At 28.7% G+C, this 12,458-nt stretch overlaps 1 protein-coding gene across 1 annotated transcript; it reads left to right on the top strand.

Annotated features, from left to right (window-relative positions):
* Window positions 1-1,423: 1,423 nt before the first annotated feature.
* On the top strand, window positions 1,424-7,682 carry LOC129957685 (uncharacterized). Its single transcript, XM_056070141.1, has 2 exons — window positions 1,424-1,925; window positions 5,505-7,682. Exons 1-2 carry the CDS (start codon window positions 1,523-1,525, stop codon window positions 6,299-6,301), a joined length of 1,200 nt encoding a protein of 399 aa, XP_055926116.1. The 5' UTR covers window positions 1,424-1,522; the 3' UTR covers window positions 6,302-7,682.
* The last annotated feature ends 4,776 nt before the right edge of the window (window positions 7,683-12,458 follow it).

Raw genomic sequence — 12,458 nt, 5'->3', positions numbered from 1 at the left:
ACTTCACTCTAAAAAGCTCTCCTATTCCTTGATGCAATTCCTACTTTTAATTTAATTATTTTTAACAGCCTCTTTAGAAAATTGATTTCATAATTTTTTCGCGCTCCTCCGAGCGAAGAGATAAAAAAATCCCTAACGCTTTTACATATCTTTCAACGATACCTAAGATTCCCTTGCCTAAATCGCATGCGGCAGTGAAATCCCTATCAGAATCTCATAGTAAAACCAGTGAAGCGAAAATTTTCTGTCATTTTTGCTCTTGTGGCGCGATGTACATTGACGTATTTCTTACTGCTTTTTCTTTGAATAAATTATGTCTCCCGGGATGAAACAAATCGAAGTTAAAATTCCAAAATACAAAGGCAAGCAGTGTTAAAATATATTAAAATCCATACAGATATGTATGTATATGAATTTTTCGTAATGAAAGATTATATGAAATTAAAATGTCAATAATCACGACAGTTTTTTTAAAAATCTTTTTTTCTTATGTTTAATCTAACTATCAAGATTCATTGTATCATTTTTTTCCTACGAACTTCATTTCATGTATCTTGGAGGGACAGGTAAAACAAATTGAGAAAGCTGCTTTTAAGAGGACAGCGTAAAAATATGCAAAAATATGAAATTTTATTTTTATTGATTTATTACAAAATATAGTTTTATATTCAGCTAAAATAGCATTATAAAATGTATAATTCATTAAAATGAATATTTAAAGGGATTAGAGAAAAAAAATTACATTTTAATGATGTTTCTTTCAATGATATACCAATTAGATTGAAATATGTTTGAAACGTTTCAGGTATCTTGATTTTTATGGAAATTAAACAAAATTGATAGTAAAGATTTCTTTTATACGTAAAAAGGACACAGGGTATGCAGTTTTTATAAATAATTTAAACTGCATTTTAGGTGAGAAAAACATAAAATTTTTATGAAAAATTCAGTGAATATGCATAAAAATATTATTATTTTTTTAAAAAAAATTTAACTTTTAATTGGCATTACGAAATCATACACAGTTTTGTTCCAAATAAATGTATATTAGTGAGGAAAAAAAATAACAGAAAAATTTAAAAACTAAATCGTCTAGAATATTCTGAAATTTTTAAAAATTATACATTTTCTATTTTTTTTAAATAATGTATTTTGTTTTAAGGAGTTTTTTAAAAACCATATTTGATGTATTTATATTTAAATATATATGCATAAAAATTTTCATAACTGTAAGTGAATGATTCGGAAAAATCCACCATCCCCTTAAAAAAAATTAGCGCGGTTTTGTCAGTATTTTTTTTTTTTTTTTTGGACTTCGTGCTCAAACTTCATAATCCGTCAGTATCTCCCTCCCAGCTCACGTGATGAACGAGCAAAACATCCAATCAACATTGAGCAGAATTTGAAGAGTGAAAAGCGTATCAGCTCACTCTGATGATATAAATGAAAGGGGTCCGATTGTGAACACCTGTTACTTTTTTTTAGTGTGTGTGAGCCGTGTATTCAAAAGTGACAATTCGCCATGAAATCCGACGAGATATTTGAGAAAGTTTTCTGCTCGAACGTCAAAGAACTAATTTTAAACGGCAGCGAACGCGTGCTGGCAAAATTCGTATATCGTGCCGCTGTCGAAGAAATTCGTGCGAACCGGAAAGACCCTGACGACAACAATGTTGATGATGCCAAGCGGAAGATCAATTTGAATATAGAAATAGAAGCGACGGTGAAAATATTTAAATGTGTTGTTGATCTTTTCAAGGCATCACAGGCGGCGAAAAGCGCCTTTCTTGACAACTTTGACCGTTGGTCATCCTCTCGAAAGAGCAATATCAAGAGTCTAAGAAAAATCGCCGATGATATACAGACCGATAAATTTAATTGCGATATTTCAAAAGTCGTCGGCTCCTCGGTTGGAGTTGCAGGAGGTAAGCTATTTATGACTCTCTCTGTAAGAAAATATATTATGCTAGCCGCCTTTGGCGACCAGCTTGTCTGCCCAAATTATTGACTTTTTAGTCTGTTGAATGATTAAAATGGAATGCATTTTTAAAAAATGAATTACTTATTTGTTACAACTAAATAGCATGAATTCAATTAAATCAGTTTATTGCAGATAATAAAGCGAATTATGAAATAAAAACAAAAGTGAGAATCCTGCTATAAACAGAACATCCAGTTGAATCTTTTGATGAATGAATTTGAATTCCATAATAATATTTAAAGTCGTTAGTTAGACTGTGTCACAAAATGAATTAAAAAGTAAAAATATTCAAATGAAGGGAATGAATGAATTTGATGGATGATTTTGAATTTTATCGTAATATTTAAAGTCTTTGCTTTGATTGAGTCACAAACTGTATTAAAAATATTATTAAAATTAAAGGAATGAATGCATGAATGAATTTGAATTCCATTATAACATTTTAAGTCGTCATTTAGACTGTGTCACAGATTGAATTAAAAAGCAAAGTATTAAAATTATGGGGAAAAATGCAAAAATGTACGAAGATGCATCATTAAAAAGTTAACTTTTTTGAGTCTCAAAATAATACGATGACCATTTTTGTTAGATAATTGCTTTGGAAGATATGAACAGCAATTCTATAGGCAAGTCGTAACGTTCGACCATTTGGTGATTGATGATGGTCAAGCCATTTTTGTTTGTAGCCTGTTGATACAAATTTACATTTTTAATGTAAAATCTTTGAACTAAATTTCATTCATCTAGCTCATTGTTCATCACCCCTTGCTTCATTTGGATCGAAATTTGACAGGCGTCTACACTATAGATCTTAAATTTGTGTACCATATTTTATCCACCCAGCTCCCTTCGTTTTTTCAGTATCTTGTTAAATTATATTCGAACAGCCGAATTCGACTTCTTTTGAATAGATTTTGCTCAAAATTTGATAGAAATTTATACATTTTAACGATCCACAAATTTGATGGAAAAACCATATACCAAATTTCACCCTTCTAGCTCAAAGCAGGTTTCAGTTATATTTGTCACAGACCGACGGGTCTTTTTCAAAAATCAAGGATTTGGTTAAAAATTTTGATAATTGTCTACACTATAGATCTTAAATCTCTGCATCGAATTTTATTTATTTAGCTCTTTTCGTTTTGTAGTTTTGGTGTTCATTTATACTCGGACAGACGAACTCAGCTCAAAATTTGAGAGAAATCGACAAACATTGTGTATTAACCACATACAAATTTCATTTGTATAACACAAATCATTTTATAATTATCTTTTTTTTTTGATAGACGGATATTTTCGAAAAATGTGTTTTTCGAACTCTTGGAGGTCTAAAACGTGAAGATTTGTCAAAATCTGAAGCTCGAATTTTTTGACGATTAAAATACTTTCTCTATACTTCGTGGGAAAAAAAAATATGCGAAAGCGAAAGACGCTGAAAATAAAATGAAAAAGAAACTAAAACATAATAAATGTCAGAAGATGATGAATCTCTGAATATCACTTCAAATCATAAATCTTATTTTAATACAAATAAAAGTCTTGCAGCTATGAGTGCTTCTTCCGTATTTTCTTAAACAATTGAAGCGAATTGAACCAAATTTTACAAATTTGCTATTTAGACAAGGAATAGAATGTTGTTCATTTTTTAAAATAAAGATGATAATTAAATACTTAATTCATTAAAGATTAACTGAAATTTTGTCATTTCTCCACAGTAATTCGGAAGCAAATTATCGTACAAGAAATATGAAAATTCAAAATTTTTCTTTTTTAATTATAACAATTTTATTTTATCAGTTTTATTTTCATGCAATTTAAAAATTAAGTTTGCAGAATTTTACATATAACTAAATAGACGCAGACGATTTTAGTATTAAAAAAAAATTAAATACTCCTATTTCGGACAATGGCCAGTCTTTGAACTACTCAATCTCTGATATTTCGGCATTTTTTTAAAAAAAAGTTATTACCAAAGAACAAGAAAGCAGCAAAATATTGTTGCCAAAACACATTAGCAGAATTCAGGAAGTTCACGAAGTACAAAAATAGACGATTAACAATTTATAAGCGGAACAACTAATGATTCGATGTATCGCTATTCATTGAATTATCTATTTAAAAATACTCTCCTCCAAGTGATACCCTCATTTCAGACGATAAAAAGATTTCATGTACTGTTTACGCATAAAATAATTTTTTGACACATACATCTACAAGTATATTTATTATAAATGCAATTAAAAAATATGAATCAGTTTAGAATATGATCATCTACAGCTAGTCCATGAATATTTTAATTTAGGAAAAATAAAAGTAATTTTATGAATAATTTGGATTAATAAATAAAAATCTAAATAAATAAAACTCAAAAAAAAAAGTTTATACACTATAAAAATTTAAACACTTGAATATGTGAATTTTGTTAAGTAAAATAAAGACTGTAGTGAAGATTTCTTGATAATTGATGAAGCAATTAATTAGTTATGAAATAAAAATTATTTTTTCATGCACGAAAGAAAGATTGATTTTATCGTTAACGTTTTCGTCAATATTAATAAAAATATTACCGATGTTTTAAATGATTTTTTTTCTTGTCTCCGAATGGTCCCCATAGCCTTTATAATTAAATTTTGCATCAAAGAATGTGATTGGTTGAAAAAACTTCCTTTCGGTCTCTTGTAAAAGTTATTCCATGGCGTAATTGATGTGCTCTTTGTAATTAAAATAAAATTGCAGACGATAAAATTATTTTTGATTATAATATTTTGTATTGGAAAAATTAATTTTCGGATTGCCATTCTAATCGTATAATTCTAATTATTGAGTGATTTCTAAAGTATTCGACAGTTCCAACAAGAAAAAAAAATGAATTAATTTAAAGAATATATTTTATGTTATTTTAATCAGTAAATGTACTATTCAAGAAATTAAAGTGACTTCATTTCAATTTATCCCTTTGTCCTATTAATCATACTTGGAAATATTTGTAGAACTCTTCGAGATCAAGACTGACCGAGTTATGAAGCTTTGAACTTCATTATTTTAGATCAATTAAAAATTATCAGAAATAAGCGAATTCCATTGATTAGATTACCTTCATTGAAGCAGCCATTGAAATGGTACAAAATCGGTGCTAATTCAAAATTTCGTATCTCAATCGTCTTTGGTCGTATAGGAATGAATATATTCTCGCTTAAAATGCAGTTTGCTGTACAGATTTCGTAATTTTTGTCTGTAACTTTTTATTGAGAATCTCTATATATAAATCCCTAATGTTCGTGACACAGAAACCGCTCTTATTATTTATTAAGGAATGGCAGCAATGAAATGTAAACATATCGATGTGCGAAAGTTTCGGCAGACTGTTTTATTCTGCATTTTTACAGCTCCAATTAATTCAACACTTCGCTAATTAAATGAAACTATTATATTATAAATGCTGACGATTTCGATATAAAAGAATCTCAACGTTTAAATACAATATAAATGACAGTAATTAAAAACATTTTTGAATATATTTCAGGTATTGCATTAGGTCTCTCTTTCATCCCGTTTCTGGCTCCAATAACTGTACCACTTTTAATTGGCGGAGGAATTGCTTCTGCATCAGGGGCTGGTGTCGTTATTGGTACCACCAGTGAAGAAATCAAACTTCTCAAAAAGAACTTGGAGGAGGCCAAAAACCTGATCCAAAAGGAGAAGAGCAGTTCCTCAATGATAGATGTCTGGTTCAATCACACCAAAGAAATGAGAGAAGAAATCGAATCTCTGGTCGAATCTCGTCTTTTAAAGGAAATGGTCGAGGATCTCAAGCGTTTTCAGGATGAAATGAAAAAGAAGACGAGTTTCACGGTAGATGAGCTCAAGAATCGATTCAACCAGCTCCTGAAGTCGTTTATTAGACAGATGCATAAATTTAGTAAAAAGATTGCCAAATTTGGCGATGTCATTGCACCACTCGTAATGACTTTCGTTATTGTATTCTGCTTATTGAGACAGCACAATAGGACTGTCATTCATTGTATCGGCCAAATGTACCGTTTGATGGCGAAAAACATGAGCGTGTCGGACGTTGATGTCACAACGGGCCAAGTACTACTGTCGGTATCAAGAGGTTTGACAGCAGCTTCGCGAATTTTTGCGGCCGCTAATATTGCCCTCGACGTCCTGACTATGGTGCAGTCTTCGATTGACATACATAACCGAACAGAAGTTGAGCAGGCTAAGCAAATCAGAGAAGCAGCCGTAAAGCTGGAAGAAGAACGTTCATTTATCGAGAGAGTTTATGATGAAGTTAAGAAATGGAGATACATTGACTGATTGATACATTGATGATCCATCCATTTTGTCCATAATTGCTGCTAAGCGAGGTGACATAAAAGTGGTTGTCTGACTTCGTCTTCCAGAAGGAATATTAAAATTCGGACATTACCAATGACTTGTGAAGGTACCAACAATTCATTCTCAAAGTCTTGCAGTTGACTCGTGTCACTATCAATGAAGAGTGATTTTTAATTATGCAGTGAAGACATTTTTAGACAATCCGTATTATTATTGGAAAAATAGAAGGATTTTTTTTTCATCGATATAAGTGCAAAAATGAAGATAATTCAATTTCTGTAGATTTCCTCTTTCTTCCGCAGATGATAATGCCAAGGTTGTGCTTTAATGCTAAGTGTTCACCAAAATTTATTAAGGACCACTCGGCGAAACATCCGTTATTCATTTTCTTAATATTCTGAACAAAAGCATAATTCCAGAAGTTTAAATCAAAATGCCAAATACTAGGGAAACATGGAACTTATTCCTTCACTCGAGTGATTCATTCCTGGTATAAAATATTGCTTGCTTCTTTTAAATGAGCTGTCTTTCGACTCAACAGATACTTGTAAAATAATTTTGTTTTCCATAAAGTGTTTTATAATTTTTTTTCTATACAATTCAATTTTTCATACAATTTTCAGTTTAATAATTTTAGATGCCACTATTGCACAAATAAAAATTTAAAATTCACCATGTAATTGTAATGCACAACAACCATTTGGTTTCTTATTTAATAACTGACAAATAAGTATTTTTTTAAAATCAATTTGTAAGTGTTCTGACTCATATTATTTTAAATTATCACGCATAAAATACAGTTTAATAAAATTAATGTATACGCTACCTCATTTTTCGCCAATGTCAACCAAACCGTGCCAAATATTAAAAACTCTACGATGATTTTAAGACTGCAACGAAATATATATTTAAAACACTTTTGAATGGTTACCATATTTCGCGAGTCATTCGCGATAGAAAAAAATTATTTTGGTGATGATACCTTAAATTTTGCCTAATTCTTTGTGGAGAAACTATCTCGATACCATAATTTTCTTTTCTTGATTGTGACATTAATGTTTTTTTATAAAAGCAAATGATTGAATTTTTGTACTCCTCGTCTGATTTTCGCTTCTGAAAGGCTCATGCAGCAGTTGCAAAACGTGATGTTAATAAAATTAAACTCTACAACACACAGTTTTGTGTTCAATATTCTATTTTGTGTTAAATTTTATTTTTCAATATATGATTGTTTAATTCGATTAAGTTTCTTGAAGAAGTTAAACGAAGATATCTATGTGTATGCTAAACTTCCAGGTCTTTTCTCTTCACACCATTTTTATCCTGCAAGTTGCATTATAAATAAATATTACTAAAATAATCCGTTATTTTTGTCTATGCTATTTATTTGGTAATAATAATTTTGTTGATAACTCCCACTACGCACCGTAAAATATCCATCAGTCCTATTTTTAAGAAGTATTAACAAATCGAATCTGAAACAGTTGAAGATGTTTTAAAATTTTCTTTTTTTATTATTATTAATAGCTGCATTTGACAACTCACTTCTGCTATCGGAATTGTGTGTTTTCCTTGTTATTAAACTATTAAAATGGATGAATTTATTTAAAATATGACTTTGTTATTTGATAAATAAAAAAAAATTCTTTTATTGGTGTAAGTCCACTATAGATTGTTGCAACCACAAATTTTAAAAAACAGTTATGTACAACGAAATAAAAGGGAAAGTGATTTAATTAATTAATTAATTCTCAATTTTAAATTGTCTGACACTTTAATCAACTTTTGAACACGTTAAGAATTAATTTTTCTTGTCTCGAAGATTATGTTGCCAAACTATATCAAAACTCGGACAAAAAGCATAGATTTGTTTTAAAGACATAACATACAAACATTCATCTTTATGTATACGGATAGCTCTTGTTCTACTGGAACGGAATTGGTTGAATTTCCTTTATTATTTATTCTGATTTTTCCGTTTTTTAACCCGTCTCTATTTTACATAATTAAGTTTCGTCAATTATTTCTATTTGGAAACAACTATTATTTTAACATTGCTTTAGGAAGCATTTAACACCGCTTACTTGCTACTGAGCATTTGCTGATCATGAGTTGTCGTTAACATTTTTGAAGCGGGTGGAGAAATTTTCTTTAGATAAAAAGACTCTGCCGTTCTAAAATTCTAAAGTACCTGTGCTCGAATAGTAATAATAATGAGAGGGTTCATTTAACAGATACTAGTGTACGCGAAATACAGTATGTAAATAGTATTCGTTTCCTTTCTTGCTGATGATGAGAATTCCCTCATATTTCAACAGGGACAGAATTTTATGCATTTGAAATTGCAATAAAGTCATGACATTTTCGGCTTCATTCCTGATGGCTCAGCTTGTCGCTTTGCCACCATTGACAACTACTAGATCTACAAAATGCGTGAATGCTCGCGTCGATTGTAATTACTGCATACCGGTAATATGCAAAATAATGGTCGATGCCTCCCATATTATGTGTTTTTACAATAGCAGATTATTTTTTTATCAGTTTTTTGTTTCAATTATTTTGTCTGTCTTCTGCCTATTCCAGTTGACTCATTACCTATACATGTGGATAATAGTCACGGATTTATTATCTTTCTACTTGACAAGGCACATTTGACTATCGTCTGTGACACATTCATCCTATTTGCCAGGTTTCATTGTTTTCGATACATGAGAAATTCTATTGCTTCCCCTAAAATCACTTTTTCCTAAAAGTTCAATAACCTCCTTTTGAATTAAAGCCACTTGACGTGAAAAAAAAATATTATTAGCTTATAAAATTCCGTATATTATATACATGATGTCGGTATGAAATATCAATTACTGACTACAAGCGAGCTATAAAATTAAATTTCTTACTAAAGTTAAAAAATAAATATTTTTAAATTTATATTTTATTACATTACAGAACATAAGAATTATTTATTATAAAAAAGATATACAATATATTCAAGGACAAGAAATGACAATTTGAAAACAAGCGCTCAAAAGATAAACAGCGCAATGGATCGCAAGCAGTCAGGAAACGGGCGCGAAAACGCTCGAGGTACACATATGTGTACACCTTAGTTCAATTTGAATTTTCACCCATTCTAATATAGATAACAAGACATAATTTGATAATGACTTTAACCAGACACTTAGTATTTTATAAAAAAAATATACAAGCGTTTATTTTAATAATAAATATTAAAAAATGTACTTATATTTGCTGTGTTTTCTGTTCAACGCCATTTTCGTTATGTCTCTAATTAATAGCCATGGATATGAAAAAAATATCGAACTGCAGTGCAATTTATTGATGCAAAATGGAAGCTAAATTCATAAATGTTGAAATACATGCATTATTTTTTCAAAATTTAACTTTACCGAATAAGAAAAAGGAAAGAAAAAAAAAATTTCAGGTACACATATGTGTACCTCAGGACTGAAGAGGTTTTATACATAATTTTAGTTATTTCTATAAATACTGGTGTGTTCTAATATAGAAAAATACTTGTTTTAAGAATGTCATTTTGAAATAAACTGTTTTCTGACTGAATGATACCATTATGGGAAAATAATTGTGCTTAACAAAAGTTTGTAAGCTGTCCTTTGTTTTTTCGCAAAATATTCATCTTCAAAAATAAAAGCAAAAAGGATTCATTCAGATTATATTCACAATTATAATTCGCAGCTCGCATTTTCACACTCAAGCCTTCTCGCATAATATCGCATTGTCGATACTTATCGAATTTCCCATACATATCGGATTGGAAATACTTATCGAATATTCGATACCTATCTAGTTTCCGATATATGTTGTATTTTCGATACTTATCAAATTTTGGGTAATTTCAAGATTTCGATAGTGATCGAATTTGCATGACTACAGAGAATCAGTCCTGGCAAAGTTTTAGAAATATTTGGGGGTAGGGGGGGGGGTTCAAGGCATTGTTTTACATGTCAATTAAAGGTACGTGTTGCTCTTCTTTCCTTTTTAATCCACATGCTTTTCTATAGTATACGCTTTTATATTTCTAAAAGCGTATCTTTTTTTCTTGTTTTACATCTTTACAAAATGCTCTTTACCAATTTCATTATATATATTTTTGCTATCTTATATTATTTTTTTTATTTCAGATAAAGATTATATTTAATAGATAAATTTTATTATTGCAGTTTATTTTACTTTATGTGATTGGATTATTGGCTGCGCTTTTTTCAAATAGTTTAAGAGTTTTCTTCCCCCTCCCCCTTTTTTTAATTATGTTCTTTTTTAATTGTCAAATACACAGTATTTTGAATTGATTTTAAAATTCTTGCACTTAATTGACTTAAGAAATTTTTTGTGAAATTATTATTGTTCTGTTTTTAATGTAAAGAATTTTAGTGGTGATTTTTCAATCTTTTAACTGTTTTTTTATATAATCCTTTTTTCATTCCCCACCTTTCATTTTAAAGTTTCATATTTAATTTTAGTTATTTTTACTTCATCCCAAATTTTATAAAATGCCAAAACGTTATTAGAATACTTATAAAATATAATTAGCTAGAATTTCAATATTCAGAAACATAGCGTTGCTCTTGAGTGCTGGTTATTTTTAGAGTTTATATTAATGATAATATATAATTTTTCTTTTATTTGAACATGATCAGGACATTTTCTGAAATTTTTAATATATTACATCATTCGTCCGTAAATAAATTTATTCCCCATAATAGTTGTAATAAACGCTTTACTCATTTTGGAATTACCATTTTTCGTCCTTTTTTGTGTTTTGAAATAGTAAATTGAATATATAACATATCTATTGTTAAAATTCTAGGGTATATTTAAATTAAATCTGCCAATAATACTATTAAAATAAGAAAAAAAAATTATGTAATTCATATACAAAATTAATTTTTCACATTTGACATCAGATTTTGAATTCATGATTTATTGAAACTATTTAATTTTACTTGTTAAAGGCATTGTTATGTCGTTTTTCTTTCTTTCTTCAATAAATAAATAAATAAACTTAAGTCAGTAGTAAAATTTAAAAAAAAAATATTATATTCAAAAAACGCAATGTTATAAATTGTAACATGCTGACATTGCTTCGACACTGACAAACTTTATTAAAGGGGTTTTAACACAATTATTTTCAAACTATTTTTATTCAAATGAAAGCAAATATTTTTATTGCATAAATGGAAACTTCCTTTTATTTGGTGTCATTCTGATCAGCCAATATGTTAAGAGAATTTATTTATAACTTATAATAATGATATATCGAAAAATATCGATATGTGTCGGGCGATATATAGTGATGATGAAGTTCGATCATCGTCCAGCCCTAGTTGTGTCACCGTACATATTTAAATAACTTAAATCTTTGCCTTTTAAAAAATAATTTTGAATATTTTAATTTATTATTTAATTCTGCACAATACCCTAAAAATGACAAAAACATCTTTTAGTATAGATTTAGGTATCAGAGTTCTGATTATTTTTTTTAAAATGTCAAAATTGATGTTTTGATAATTTTCGGGTATTTCTAGAAAAATAAATATAGAAATTTTTTAAAGCGTCAGATAGTCAATGCCACATTTATCTTTGTTGTCATCGACGAATAAAACATCAATTAAAAATGAAATATTTTAAAATTTTCAGTTTTTTTTAAAAATAAAAGTATTTGACAAACTGACTTCTATTTAAATCAATTCAATAAACAATTCGTAAAAGAGTCGTTAATTATTTAAATATTACTGAATACCAGAAAAAAAAATTACTGATATTCTTTAAATATTTCGTTTAATTTCTCCTTTAAATGGTGAAATTTCTAAAGAAATTTGAATTGCACAATTTAAATAATTTTCACTCTTGAATTTATTTTCAAGATGTAAATAAATGACGTCCAGAAAAATGCTTGATATCAATAGGAACTAAGTTAATTCAAGTGTTTAAATTCGAATGTTTCTTAAAGCCCTTGAATTCCATGTAAATATAATGTATATTTAAAATATCATCCATGATTCCAATTTATATTAGTTAATTCAATGTTAAAATAAATAAAAAAAAACTGCAAAAAAATTATTCAAATTTCTGACATGAAACAAATAAAAGTCCATAA

The sequence above is a fragment of the Argiope bruennichi genome, chromosome 11 (assembly GCF_947563725.1).
Source record: "Argiope bruennichi chromosome 11, qqArgBrue1.1, whole genome shotgun sequence".
NCBI lineage: Eukaryota > Metazoa > Arthropoda > Arachnida > Araneae > Araneidae > Argiope > Argiope bruennichi.
Note: the sequence above shows the minus strand (reverse complement) of the source record. Positions and strands in the feature narration are given on the sequence as shown.

Bases quoted from the DNA above. Each gene is read 5' to 3' on its own strand.
- LOC129957685 (XM_056070141.1), top strand. From the start codon at position 1,523: ATGAAATCCGACGAGATATTTGAGAAAGTTTTCTGCTCGAACGTCAAA. The intron at 1,926-5,504 runs GTAAGCTATTTA...AATATATTTCAG, and splicing joins CTCGGTTGGAGTTGCAGGAG to GTATTGCATTAGGTCTCTCT.